Source organism: Ischnura elegans, chromosome 10 (assembly GCF_921293095.1).
Source record: "Ischnura elegans chromosome 10, ioIscEleg1.1, whole genome shotgun sequence".
In the NCBI taxonomy this organism is placed as follows: domain Eukaryota; kingdom Metazoa; phylum Arthropoda; class Insecta; order Odonata; family Coenagrionidae; genus Ischnura; species Ischnura elegans.
In genome coordinates, this window is record NC_060255.1 from 47,154,031 (window position 1) to 47,167,584 (window position 13,554).

At 35.6% G+C, this 13,554-nt stretch overlaps 1 protein-coding gene across 1 annotated transcript; it reads right to left on the reverse strand.

Moving 5' to 3' along the window:
* Positions 1 to 1,781: 1,781 nt before the first annotated feature.
* Positions 1,782 to 13,551, reverse strand: LOC124167185 (eukaryotic translation initiation factor 4E type 3-like). Its single transcript, XM_046545020.1, has 5 exons — positions 13,408 to 13,551; positions 9,922 to 10,150; positions 7,913 to 8,039; positions 6,745 to 6,867; positions 1,782 to 5,301 (listed from the first exon to the last, which is right to left on the reverse strand). The coding sequence occupies exons 1-5, from the start codon at positions 13,542 to 13,544 to the stop codon at positions 5,231 to 5,233; spliced, it is 687 nt and encodes a 228-aa protein (XP_046400976.1). The 5' UTR covers positions 13,545 to 13,551; the 3' UTR covers positions 1,782 to 5,230.
* Positions 13,552 to 13,554: the final 3 nt, after the last annotated feature.

Below are 13,554 nucleotides of genomic sequence, written 5' to 3' on the forward strand. Positions count from 1 at the left end.
CTTATGAGTGATCCAAATTTCACTTAGCATCTAAACGGATTCCCTGAAAAATCACAAATTTAAACGGCAGAGAAATAATTACAGCAGCAACAAATATTTCACACCTATTTCCATGAAACACTTTCACTAGCATTTTCCTATCAAGTAAAAATATACATAATATTTTTTCATGTGATGTGGTCAACAAGAAATGAAAATCGGCTTTAATCCAGTTACTGTGGAGGGATTTGCAAAGGAAAATTCTGGATAACATTAGGATACAGTTCTAACAAATTCATTATTTTATTTATCACTGTGATCAGATTGGCACATAAAAAGTACATTACTCTAAAATGCACTTTCTGTCACCATGCTTAATAAAAAAAATAGAATCCATCTAGTCCGTAAAAGATATGAAATACAAGTATAATGCATTTATTATATCTTTTTATGTAGGCTTGCAAATGTTATATCACTAAAATTTAACATATATTGAAATTTATGATGAATAAAAAGAAAAATGCCAAATGGAATAAATAAGGTATGGTGCTAAACATTTTAAAAATTATAGGAGGTTGATACTTCCCACGATTTGTTTTGAAATGATAAATTTAATACCCCAACAGGAACCACATTATGTATATCATTATTACTGGAGAACTATTTTTATGTAATAACACTTGATTAGTTGTTATCCACTTCAATCTTAGCTATGGTTCATTGTTGAAAAATTAACCCAATGTTAACTACTGTCCTAATAAGGCCCCTTGCACACACCGATTTTGGACGGACGGTAAAATATCGTCCATCCACATTCCAATAGTGAACAATGGGAGGGCATGGGAGCTTGCACACACACTGACCTCGTGCCGGCACCGGCAAAATGCCGGTTAGCTGCCGGCCATTGTCACTGTGGATCGCCGGCGCCAGGCAGGTGCCGGCTATACAGTGGCGTACATGGCCAAATGGGAGCTTGCACACACGCCGGATTGTTACCGTCCGACCGGCCGTTTTCCTCTAGTTCTCGCAGCGCTTTCTCTCTTTCCAGAAGAATTCAGATCTATCGGTACAAAAATGTGTACATAAAGTGATCGTTCGGCCGGCAAAATTCCGGCGTGTGTGCAAGCACCGCTTCGCCGCTAAAATATCGTCCGATATTTTACCGTCCGTCCAAAATCGGTGTGTGTGCAAGGGGCCTAACTAAGCATTAAATATTAGTCCGTGTGTTCTTGTTTGGATAAATTGCACAAGTCAACATCCAATTACTTTAAAGACTACAATAATTTAAACAATAAAGATTTTAAACCAATGCAGTGATTATTACTGTGACAGTTAGGGCCCCCGCGCACTGGCAACTTTTACAAAGCAACTATTTAGTTGCTTAGAGGAAGTCCCTATGGAACACACGGCAGTTGCGGCAACTAAAAAGTAGCCTGTGCGCGGGGCCACAGTCAATTTCGTGTGTTTCATTTGAACATCCACAAAGCAACTATTTAGTTGCTTTGTAAAAGTTGCCAGTGCACGGGGGCCCTTAATCGTTACTTTTCAGTAGACTCAGAATAAGTTAAATACAGGAACTTTCCCCTATGAAAAAATTGAATAAACCTGTATAAAAATTGTATACATTCTTATACATTGTCATGGCAATTGTCCGGCTCTTCTCCCTTGTTACGTCTATTTATAATTTCGTAGGGTTCATTGCATTGTTGCTGAATTCTTTGGAACAAGTAATATCGACTGAGTTAAATTGCCAACTCATTTAGTTAATCATGACCTGATATTTTAATTTTTGATACCGTAGCCATTATGTGAAGCATATATGATGTCTTAATTTAATTGAAGTACAGGATATTTTGTGATTGGTACATTTTTGTACAATAATATGAATAGTTTTAATAGTAACTCAATAAAAAATACATTCTCAGTTCCTTTGATAAGTGTGGAGAAACATAACCCCTATGAAAAAATTGTATAAACCTGTATAAAATTTGTATACATTCTTATACAATTTTTTCATAGGGGTACCAACCCTCTACCACTACCCAGCTGATAAAAATAAATGAACTACCCTTATCCAAAATAAAAATTCAGATCTGAAATCTGGATGTATGTAACATAGTTTCCATGGAAATGGATGGAACCCAGAATGGAAATGATGGAACTGATATGGAATGTGTAGAAATTATATTGAACATAATACCAGCTTCTGCTAGGATTCCAGATCAAGAGTCAGTTCAATACCTGTCCCAAATCAGTACCTTCAGTTCCACTAGACTTCCACACATGACCTGAAAAAATTTCAGATCGAATTTCAATTGGGAACTGATACGAAATTTTTGATAGGGAAGAGTTGAAGACCTCTCTTGAAAGGATATGTATGCATAAAAACAAATTGTAATACAAAAGAGCTTCGAAGGCCAATCATAATGAAAAAGGGGAAGCCCAACTGGATAAACAAAAGATATGGATCGTTAAGTTCTTAAAAAATTCTGTACAATGTTACTTTCCCATTATTTTTTATTTTGTTTCTGCAACATATTTATCTGTATCGTTGATACCGATTCCATTAAAATTCCCCTGACTTTGAGGTGAATAAGGAGAGGAAAATGTTTAATGGATGAGGGCACAAAACAAATAGTAGATGAGAGAGTTAGGCAGACTGACTAGGGAAGTGATAAATATAGATACTCCAACAAATGATGAATGGGATAGCAGATAATTGTAGCTCTATGGTAAGTTTATCATGGATATGACATTTTCAATGGCAATTTCACTCTTACATCCATAAAAATGCAAATGGGACACTAAAACCAGAAAATTATAACACCCATGGTGCAAAAAACACCCATGTTTACCAAAAGAATACTTCACCACTAGATATTCCAGATTTAATTTACAAAAAAAGTTTGAGCTCGTTAACATGAAGAGCACCATGAAAGGATCCCCTTTCATGATTATATGATGTAAAAATTATACTGGGCAAAATTAGCATTCATAAAGGGTAGTGGGAGACTATAATATGTTCAACTCAATTTAATATTGCAATGTTTTGTTTCTTCTGGGATTGAGAGTTTTTAAAGCAATAATTGTCTCAATGACTTACTTCCAGCTTTGATACCATACTATATTGATGCAAAAATTAACATATTCATCGACCATAATGCCTTAGTCACCCTATCATTGCTTTTTACAGAAAATAATGATGAAAATTGGGGTTTAAAAAATGGGGACAGGAGATTGGGGTCATACACTCCGACCAGAAATAAAAATTTGTTAAAAGGATTCCAAACATGGAAGGGAAAGATACGTGGCAATAAAAATAAAGCCTTCTTCATTCAACAATTTCTTGTTAACTATGACATTAAAATATGTTCTCAAAAGTCCAGCCAACCTATCATGATTGTGTGATGACAGTGGAAGTTTGGCTCAATAACGTGTTCAGAGAGACATAATCCTGGACAGAAAGAATTGCTCACTAGACTGCTGATTAGGAAAAACTACGTGAGATAGATTCGCAAGGCCAGGGAGTAGTAGAGAAGCAGTGAGCTGCCCAGCAAGAGTCAGTGATGTCAGAATTGTTAATTCCGTCATTTTTTGACCAGATATTGAACAACCCTATTGAGTGAAGAAATGCATCAAACCAAAAACATTGATGATGATGGGTGCTATTGTTCTGATCAAAGAATATGTTATGCAAAAATAATTTCAACTCTAGAATAATGCAATTCAGAGTGGTCCTATTGTTTTTTCATCGTATTGTGACAGGAAATAAAATTAAACTGTAGTACACAAATGGTAATGTTCACAGCTGTATCCTTGAAAACCCATGACATTCACTTAGCGATCTACCATTTCATAAGCATCGATCGGTAATGATCAAATACATTTTTTGTATGAATGCGTGGAAGAGTTACTTATTCAGCAGTATCATAGACGATTGAATTGGTAATCACTCCAACTACAATCGAATCTTTTAGAGAGGGAAGATATATGCTTGTAACATTCTCTGAGATGACTAAATGTTAGAAGCATAATTGCATTCTCAGTGCGTAAGAGAACACCATTTATGTAAAATGGTGGAATTTTTCCTTCATTCTTAATTTTTTTAAGACAGAAAATAACAATGATAATGCCTCAGAAATCTAATCCTTATCTTCAGGTCCACCTTTCATGAAAATTCAACTGAATATGCATCCAAAGTTATTTGAATTCATTGAGCAAAACATTATGTCCCAAAAGATATCATGAATGCTGAGAGGTGTCTTGAGTTAGCATGAGCTCATTCTTTACACTAAGGAAACACACGGATTTTCTCATCGTAAAAAATATCTCTTGAAATTAAGGAATAACAAAAATTATAACTCATTAATTAAAAAAATAGCATCAAATCACATTTAAAATAGATATAAAAATATCATATATCATTGATAAACATACACATACAAAACTAAATTCTTTTTTAATTTGAAAGTTTAACTGCACTATTGAATTATATGAAAGCTATTAATACCCCAGTTAGAAGCTGATGATTATGGTTCTCAGCCTCACACAACACAACAGGCCACAAATTATGGCACAACTGACCAACATACGACATACCACTGAACCAAGAACATCAAACATTTACATGGCAAATGATTGATTTGATATCACTACCCCAAACGTTAATTTTTAAGAGCGATCAGTATGGCCAACCTACAGCACATCATTAGGAGCAATCTCATTCAACATAGGAACTTATTATCAGCTAAATATAAACTTATTATCACCAGACATATTTTGGTTTTTACTCAGCACAGATTGCAACTTGACTAAATTTCCCTGAAGACACTTAATGCTATATATAAGGTCAGAAAACCAATTTGTTGTTCCATAGTGACCACAGAGATTATGTTCTTATCTTAAAGACTATAAATGTTTTTTATAAGGTAGCCCAAAAATATATCCTCTCATGGATTTATGAGAGAAAATCTTAAAATATTCATACACTGAATATTTATCCAAAAATCCCACAAATATATTTAATAAAATAATGGCACATCATAAAAAATAAAAAAATGACTATTTAAACCCAGAAATTACTTGATTTGAAGATAATCAAACCAGTGGAAGCTTGGCAATCGTTTGATAATCCTTATCTCCTCATGATAGTTTGCCCATGAAAAGTAAATATATGGAAGACTGAAATCAGACCCAAAAGCATTCCAGTAGCCAAGAATGTCAGTAACCATGTTCAATGAAGATCACACAATCACATCCTTCTATGAAAAGCACCTGAGGATGTCTCCTTTTCTCCTTCAAATGCATCATGACTGACATGAGCTGAAAAATAAAAATGTCATTTTGTCACAATTTATGTTATAGCAAAGGTCTTTAGAATACAGTAGATTCCGGTTAATTGGGACATATCGGGACTTGTGTACTTTGCCCCAATTAAGCGGCTGCCCCAACCAGGCGAACTATCCTGTATAGGGGCATAAACAAATGTTGAAATGATAGAAAGAAGACTAAAGAACATTTATAATGCAACATAAGTTTATTCAACTATTAATTTGATTAATAAATCAGCGAGTTTAGTTACTTTATTACCATTTTTAAGAATTAAAACAATTTAGTTAAAAATATTTTTCACAGCCTCGGGCGACGCTGAATGAATGTCTTCCACTAAATCCTATTAAAGAAAAGTCCTATCCTCTTGCGAATAGTATAACAACAAGAGCTTTCAAAATAGGGCAAAAATAGGAACATTTGTAAAAAATAAGAGTAGTTCAAAGGAGGAAAATATAAAAAAATTGTATTCTCAAAAAAAAAAGTTTAATTTCGTCGCGAGTATGGAGTCTTTGTCGCCATCTCATGGCCCAATAAAGCGGCATGCTGTCCCAATTAAGCAGAGAATACTCTGGGATATTCCTCTATTAGGTTCTGTTCTTCAAATTCTGCCCCAAGTAACCGGTGCACCCATTAAACAGAATCTACTGTACATATACCCCTCTGCTTCCTTAAGAAATGAATTCTTGAAGCATCAATAGGGAAATTACCAGGGAAAGGTCATTAGGCCTAATTACTATTAAACCAGAAAAATGGTCACTAATTTCATGAATTTAAAAAAATACATAACCAGTAAAATCATGGGGACAAATAAAATTACACTTCTCATTTTTCACTTGTTGATACAGTAGCAGTGCAATATAATAAACATGGATACAATTAAAATCTCCATTTACAGCAGACTTGTTGATACAAACAACGTTAGTAGATAAAATACAATGATAGATAGATAAAATCATAAATAATTTTAAATAATTATCTATGAGCATTAAATTTTGGAGCATAAATCGATGTTTTAGCACTTAAACCAACAAATCTTCCAGCTATAGCCTTGTGGGCATTTTGGACAGCCATTAATTTCCGGCTCACATCACATCAAGCTGTACCAAATTGCACCGAAGCATCAGCGTTGATGCCCTGATGCATTTCCGAATGACAACTTCAAGGCTTGATGCGCATCGTGCTCAATTTGGAACACACCCATGGTGTAGGATATTTATGATGCAAATGTACTCACTGCGATAATACCACTGCATCAAGAAACTAAATATGCTTTCCCTTGAGAGATTAACATAATTTAATTTTAATTAATTATCACTCATAATGCTTTGAAGACTTGGGATGATTGTATAACTAAAGTATGCCTTTAAAAAATAACCAATAGAAGTCCTGTCTTACGAAAACTTTTAGTTGTAAATTCCATCAAAAATTTATCACCTTTGTAAAACTTGGTGCTGAAATGGACATCTGGCAACAGCCTCTGAATGGCCTCTAACATATTTGCTTTATCTGCCAAATCTGCACGGGTATTCCAGACTTGAACCAGATCTTCTCCCATTCCTGAAAAGAGTGAGGTATCATTGATTAGAAATTCCTTGACACATAAACCTAATGCCAATAGGCACCATGACATCAATTTCTCTTGGAAAGAAAAGAAATTAACCCAAAATAAGCTAAGATTCATAGGTCCTAATAACAATGTGCATGCTGACATAAATCGGCACCAGCTGAAGAGCCTTTAAATTAATGAAACGTTAGCTTTTCAGTGTTTGTATTCTGGTGTAACTGGATACAAAAAGTAAGTTTTTGAATAGTTAAAAATTATATATTTAATAATTTACAAAAACATCTAAAATTCAACTCTATGAGGTTAATCTTACTAAGATGTTGTTCAATAAAATAAAATGGTAATAAAAATTGATGCAAAAACATTAAATTATAAAAGACTTTTTTCATCAGCTTGGAGCTAAGTAGATGGAAAGCTTATGCAATAGTGTATGCATTACTTACAAAAAATTAAACTTTTTGGAAAAGAATTTGGTAGTTTGGTATTTCCACAACCGGAGGCTAGAAATAAGTCCATTAGGGTAGTGTGATGTCATGGCAAAATTAGCAGTGCCAGGATGCACTTTCCTTCCCTTTTTTGGAAGTGAAATATTACTCGGTGTATTTTTTATTTCAAGTTATTATTTAAATTTTATTTTATTTTTTTTTGTTTTGGTTGCGACTGTATATTGATTATATTAAAAGGTTTGAGGCAACAAAATCGATAAAAGTGTTATTTGACTTTTATGTCTGTTGTTAACCAGTGATGGAAAGGCTTTCCCGGCGCCATGACACCACTGTTTGGGTATCAGTTTGAAGGATAGAACAAGGAATTCTGAAGCAAGAGAGCCTGATTTTGAACCAGAAGAGTATTCTTGAACCATACACTAAGGAGGCAGTTTTGAACAGGTGCACCAGGGAACCAATTCTACCAAAACCAGAGTACATAAGTGGTTTTGAAGCACCAATGACTGCTCAGCTATGTCGTACAATTCAAAGAAATAGCAAAGTCAAATTCTACAGGAAACGTAAGTCTCCACCCAAAAATATGATTACTTACCACCTCCCCTACTAGATGGCCTATCACGAATGGAAACAGTCACCCCACATATTTCATCGTCCGGATGGACCAAGTCTGATAACTGTTCTCCAATGGCAGCCAACAAGAGTTCCTTCCACACATTCACCTAACAATTAGATGGACAACTATGAACAGCTTGCATTCATTCATGTAGTGCATAAGTCTGTAAAAATTGAGGCTGATTCTTTCAACTAAGTGAAAAGTCTTAAAACTACATTATTATTTTCACCATAAGCAATAAGTGAAGGTGGATCAATATGTAACCCACAAAAAGGTTTTTAAAATATTGAGAATGCATTTTGCTGTAACATTACATTTTGAAATAATGGTTTAACATTAATGCTGTTGTTTGCTTTTAATGTTCCAAGAGTATCTCTGGCCAAATGAAAAAAAACAACAAGGCAAAAATGCTAAGCATTTTACACTTGTATCTTCAGTAATTACACGACATAAATAGGAAGAAGTTTCGTGCTTCCCACCAAAAGAAATCAAAAACTATAGAGAAATTCAAGGAAAATGATGTGCCCTAAAACAGAAAAATGTTGAGATTACAGCAGAATCAACTGCAATGCTTTTGGGACCCAAACATTTCCAATAGTTCTTGTAAAGTCTTCAGAGGAAATGGCAGATGAAATAATGTTTTTTACGCTTTTGCAGCATTATTTTTGTCTGAGGAAAAGTTTTGCCCACATGAGATGGTGGTGGGATAGACGGAAAATCTGCAATACTCATATAGCATAAAAAATAGTGAAAGCCCAGAAAACATGATCACATCTTCACCAATTCTTCATGATGCACTCCAAAAGATTTCCATGGTCAGGGATTATACCAACTTTCAATTTTCACTATCCCTGATTTCCAGTCCAATAATTTAGGCTTGAGGTTAAATTATGTAAATCCATTAACAAATTTTGATTTTTTTAAGTATACCGGGACTAGCCACGGCGATAAGTTTTACGGAGTCACCCGCAATCCAAAAAGGAAAAAATCATTCGATTCGAACCCAGATCCCTCGATTTCCAGCCCAGTGCTTTAGCCAGTTAAGCTACCGAGGCGTCATTCTCCCCTAAATTTGGCGCCATTCTCTAAATTTGTGAAAATTTAGAGTATTATATTTATTTTAATAATATTCACTACCTAGTCCGGTATAGTCCACAAATTTCCACAGGGGAGAATGACGCCTCGGTAGCTTAACTGGCTAAAGCACTCGGCCGGAAATCGAAGGATCTGGGTTCGAATCCCGGTCAAGGCGAATGATTTTTCCTCTGTGGATTTTTCGAACAAATTTTGAATTTTGATACATATCAAAACACACTACAAGTCAACGTTTGTTCATCTGAGATGGAATGACCCATTAGTTTTTTATGCAACTGTGAAAATAACTAATCCATCAGAAACAGAAAATGGGACTAAGGTATTGTGTAATATTTGGATCCTGAACGACGGTGAAATTCACATAAATTACCATGAGAAAAAGTTTCCCTAGGCCAGGAATCAAACTACAGACCTTTGGCTATCGGGGCCACTATGCTATCCAGGTTTCCAAATTCCCATCGCAATTGTGCTGAGGCTACTTATACCAGATGTCAGGCCCTTGCGGTTCATGCTGTTAATGTGAATTTCAATGCTGTTCATGCAGGTGGCTCGAAATACTACACGTTATCCCATGCGCTACTTTAGCATAGGTTTGAGGCTCTCAAATGATTGTGGATTCTTTGAAGTGCTTTCTCCCTCACAATGCCATCCTTGATGGACTACAAGTGTTTAATATCTGGTATCATAAGCCTTTGGAATCAAATAACCTAGAAAGCGTAGTGGTCTGCTCAGAGGCCCGGAAAGCCAATGGTCCGTGGCTTGTGGAATGGTTCCTGGCAAAGGGGAACTTTTTATCATAGCAAATGTGTGGACAAAGGTTTGTTAATATCATAGCTAAATGAAAAACTCACATCCACCAAATCAAACTTTCAATAAAGGCAACATAAACTTACTGTGTCTCTCTTACTGCACTTCAACCTCCATGTACCTCCTCTCTCATTGTCCTTTTCCTCCCATAGGGGTCTTCGAGAGCCACGCATCAAATGGTAACTATAACGAGGTTTAAGCTCATTTGCAGGTGGGATGTGCCTTAGGACAGCCCAAAATCCTTGAACTGTGCTCACTTCATATATTCGCTTTAGGTTTGCTTCAAATTCTGCTGCTGTAGTTCCACGGACAGCCCTAAAGTATGAAAATTCAAAAAGACAAATCAGCATAATGATTTCCCGTTGCATATAAATCGATCACTTACATGTACATATTCTCTTTCACTATTATTCACAATGAACTCATCCATAGATGAGCAGAACAGGAAGAGGGTTTGAATAAAGTTACACTTTTCAGCATTTATGGTAGATTGAGTAAAGAAGGAAGACTTGTAATTGCAGGGAAATTAGAAAATTGCAATCATGTACATAGAAAAATATTCAAAACCATGTTTACATTTGACCAATTCAATGGCCAATGCTGACGTGCTTAAAATATATGAGATTCAATTCTGATAATTTTTTGGAGGCGAGACGTTGAAACTCTAGTTCAGTTGAGGACTACTGTATTGTCTACACCCTCCATGAACCTCAAATGTATTACACTCCTTCAGGGGCGGATCCAGGATTGCTTTCTAGGAGGGGGACACAAGCTAGGCCGTATCCAAGATTTTGTTCTAGGGGGGCACAAGATACCTCGTAATACAAAATGAGCGCTATGATAATGGGACCGTATTAAAAATCTTGCACATTTCTTAAGGGTCTGGGGGGGTCACATGCCCCCATGCCCCCCCTCCCTCTAGATCCACCTATGCACTCCTTCCTCCTCCCCTAAAAAAACATTAAGGCCATTCCATGTCATTTTAACCACACCATGCCGGTAACCAACTCAAATTTTGATGAAACTTGGCACACACTATCAATTTATCAAGGTAAGCATAAACTCTAAATGTTACTGAACTATCTTTAGTATATTTCAATTACAGCCTCTGAAAACTGTACTGTAAAACGCTCTCTACTTCTTGCACAGCACACAATCCTCAAGGTGTATTTTTCTGCTCAAAAATACTACCGATCGCACTTTTTAACTATATCCAAAGAAATTTCACAGAAATTACCTCAAGGCTAACAGGATCTCAGAAAAAAATATGCAGCAGGTTTTTTACGTACAATTAATCATTTTTAACCTTTAATGAAAATGTTTTAAATGGCATTGTGAACCATTTTTAGCCCAAAACTTGGTTACACAAATTTTCCATTTAAAAAGGTGTTCATACATCTCAGAGTATTAATACAAAAAAAGGTGTACATATATCCAGTAGCGGATCCAGGATAGGGACAAGGGGGGGCTAAGAAGGGGTTTAAATTCCCGCACTAGTGGGGGTCGGAAAAAATTACCATTCTATCTAGTGTAAATTGGATATCCACATAGACGGCACTGCATATATCTCAAAAAATTGTTTACCATAACTTCCTCCAAGCTATCGGCTTTCACCCTCAGAATTAAAATAAAAAATGGCTTCTCTCCTTAATTAAAAATTAATGCTATTTTAGAGTGAAAAGTCTCAAAATGGCTGCTAACAAATAGCTTTAGCTATAAAATACATTGTAATTTGAGAGGTTCTAACGAAACAAAAGCGACTAAACTTTATTTCATGCAAAAATATTCAATAAACATGGCTTGAATGAATACTTTATCCAAGCTAACTGCAGACATGTTTAATGAAAACACATCACGCCGGTGAAATTCAACCAAGATTACAGATGAAACTTTATATGTCTAATTGTTTTTTCATTGTAATTTAAATACTGATTGAGACTGGTTGTGAGGGAGAATAAAAGTGACTTAATGCATGTTTGCATACTTTTTTAAAATCTTTATTTACCCTAAACCTGACATTCTAGAGTCCTAATGGGAAGTCATCAACTCCCCTTGCCTCAAACTATCACTTTTTTTTATCTTTAGAGAATCCAATAGTCCAAGCCAACAGTTGGTTATTCATGGAAATGTAATCACAGACTATCCATAGGTATACCGTCATGGAGTAACTCAAAAGTGAACAAAAGTTGCCAATACTTCACAGACAAAAAATTGCTAGCCTAGACTATGATAAGACCCCACACCCCTTAATATAATATCATCCCTGGAGCTCCAGTACATAAGCCATCACGGCATCTCTTTCTCCTGAGGACTTTAGTTGGCTTCAGAGGCTAAAATACCAAGTGATTATACACGAGTAGAGCCAAAATATGAATTAGGTGAAACAAATATCTTTCCAGGAATTTTGCTAACCTTAATATCCATTTGCTGGAAAATGACACAGATATGGATGACGTGATGTAACAGAGAAGAAAGACCCCGTGCTGACAGGAAGCTTTAAAATTTGATGGCGATAAAGATGATGGCAAGGAAGTTCATTTCTTAGGCCATCCTACCAACACCAAGGATTTACTCTCAAAAATTGACTCAAAAGCCATTTAACCTCCTTGATATCTAATGATTTCACTACAACCTAATGCAACTGAACTCAACATTAATAAGTATACTGAAAAGGTGGTACAATTGTAGATTAATGAGCTCCAAATCAGCAGGCATGCCATTATAAGATTCATTGACAGGATGATATTTCACTAGTTGTAACGTATAATAAAAATTTGATTGTAATAATTGGAGAGGCACAAAAATGGTAATTCTGAATTCCAGTCATCCAATAGGACACACTTCCAAATGACATAGAATATTTAACATCCTCTTTCAAGTGAGTAAACAGGATACATAAAGATACATAACTTCCCTCGGTAAGGATAGGATACTCCACATAACAATCGCTTGAACCCGTCCTCTAGCTCATTCAGGATGTAGTACATAAATAAATGAAATATAGGAAGAGGAAGTGAAGCGGTTCCAAATATTACGACCATACCACTTTGGCGAACTATAAAATAATAATAACGATTTATAGATTGCAGAACTTGCTCATACATGAATAGAATAACTAATTAAAACATGACCTTATCAGCTTCTTAGCTGGATATTGATAAGTAAAATCTATCTCTATATGTAATTCATGATACCTCCGCTAGAATATCCTCCTGATAGCGGGTGATGATCTCTACCAGCGACTTTCCTAATCCGTGTCTCTGGTAAGGTTTAATGCTACGATCACAATGTCATTCTCTAACAACGGAAAATACTTATTAAAAAATTCAAGCTTGCCCTCTGAACCCCGCTGATGCCTCTTAGATAAAATACCTCCTTCATAGCGAGCCAATACTTTTCCAGCGAGAAAATATTTCTCGAAAAGAATTAAAACAGGGAGGTAAATATTAAGGCAGACCTATGGTCGATGAATGAAAATTAATTCTGGCCATAAAATGGCATCTAAATGTGTACTCCAAATTCCACCGGCTAAGTCGGGGTACAAGAATTGATTGAAGGAAGACATGACATACTTATCCAACCAAAAAGTCCAGGATGTTTGAAGAGGCACCTTCTCCTTCTCTTCTTCTTCGTACGTTCGGATGGTAGCATGAGAAATTACAGGAGATTTTGATAAATCTATAGAAACGTCGGTGCTTAAAGTAGCCATTTTATACACG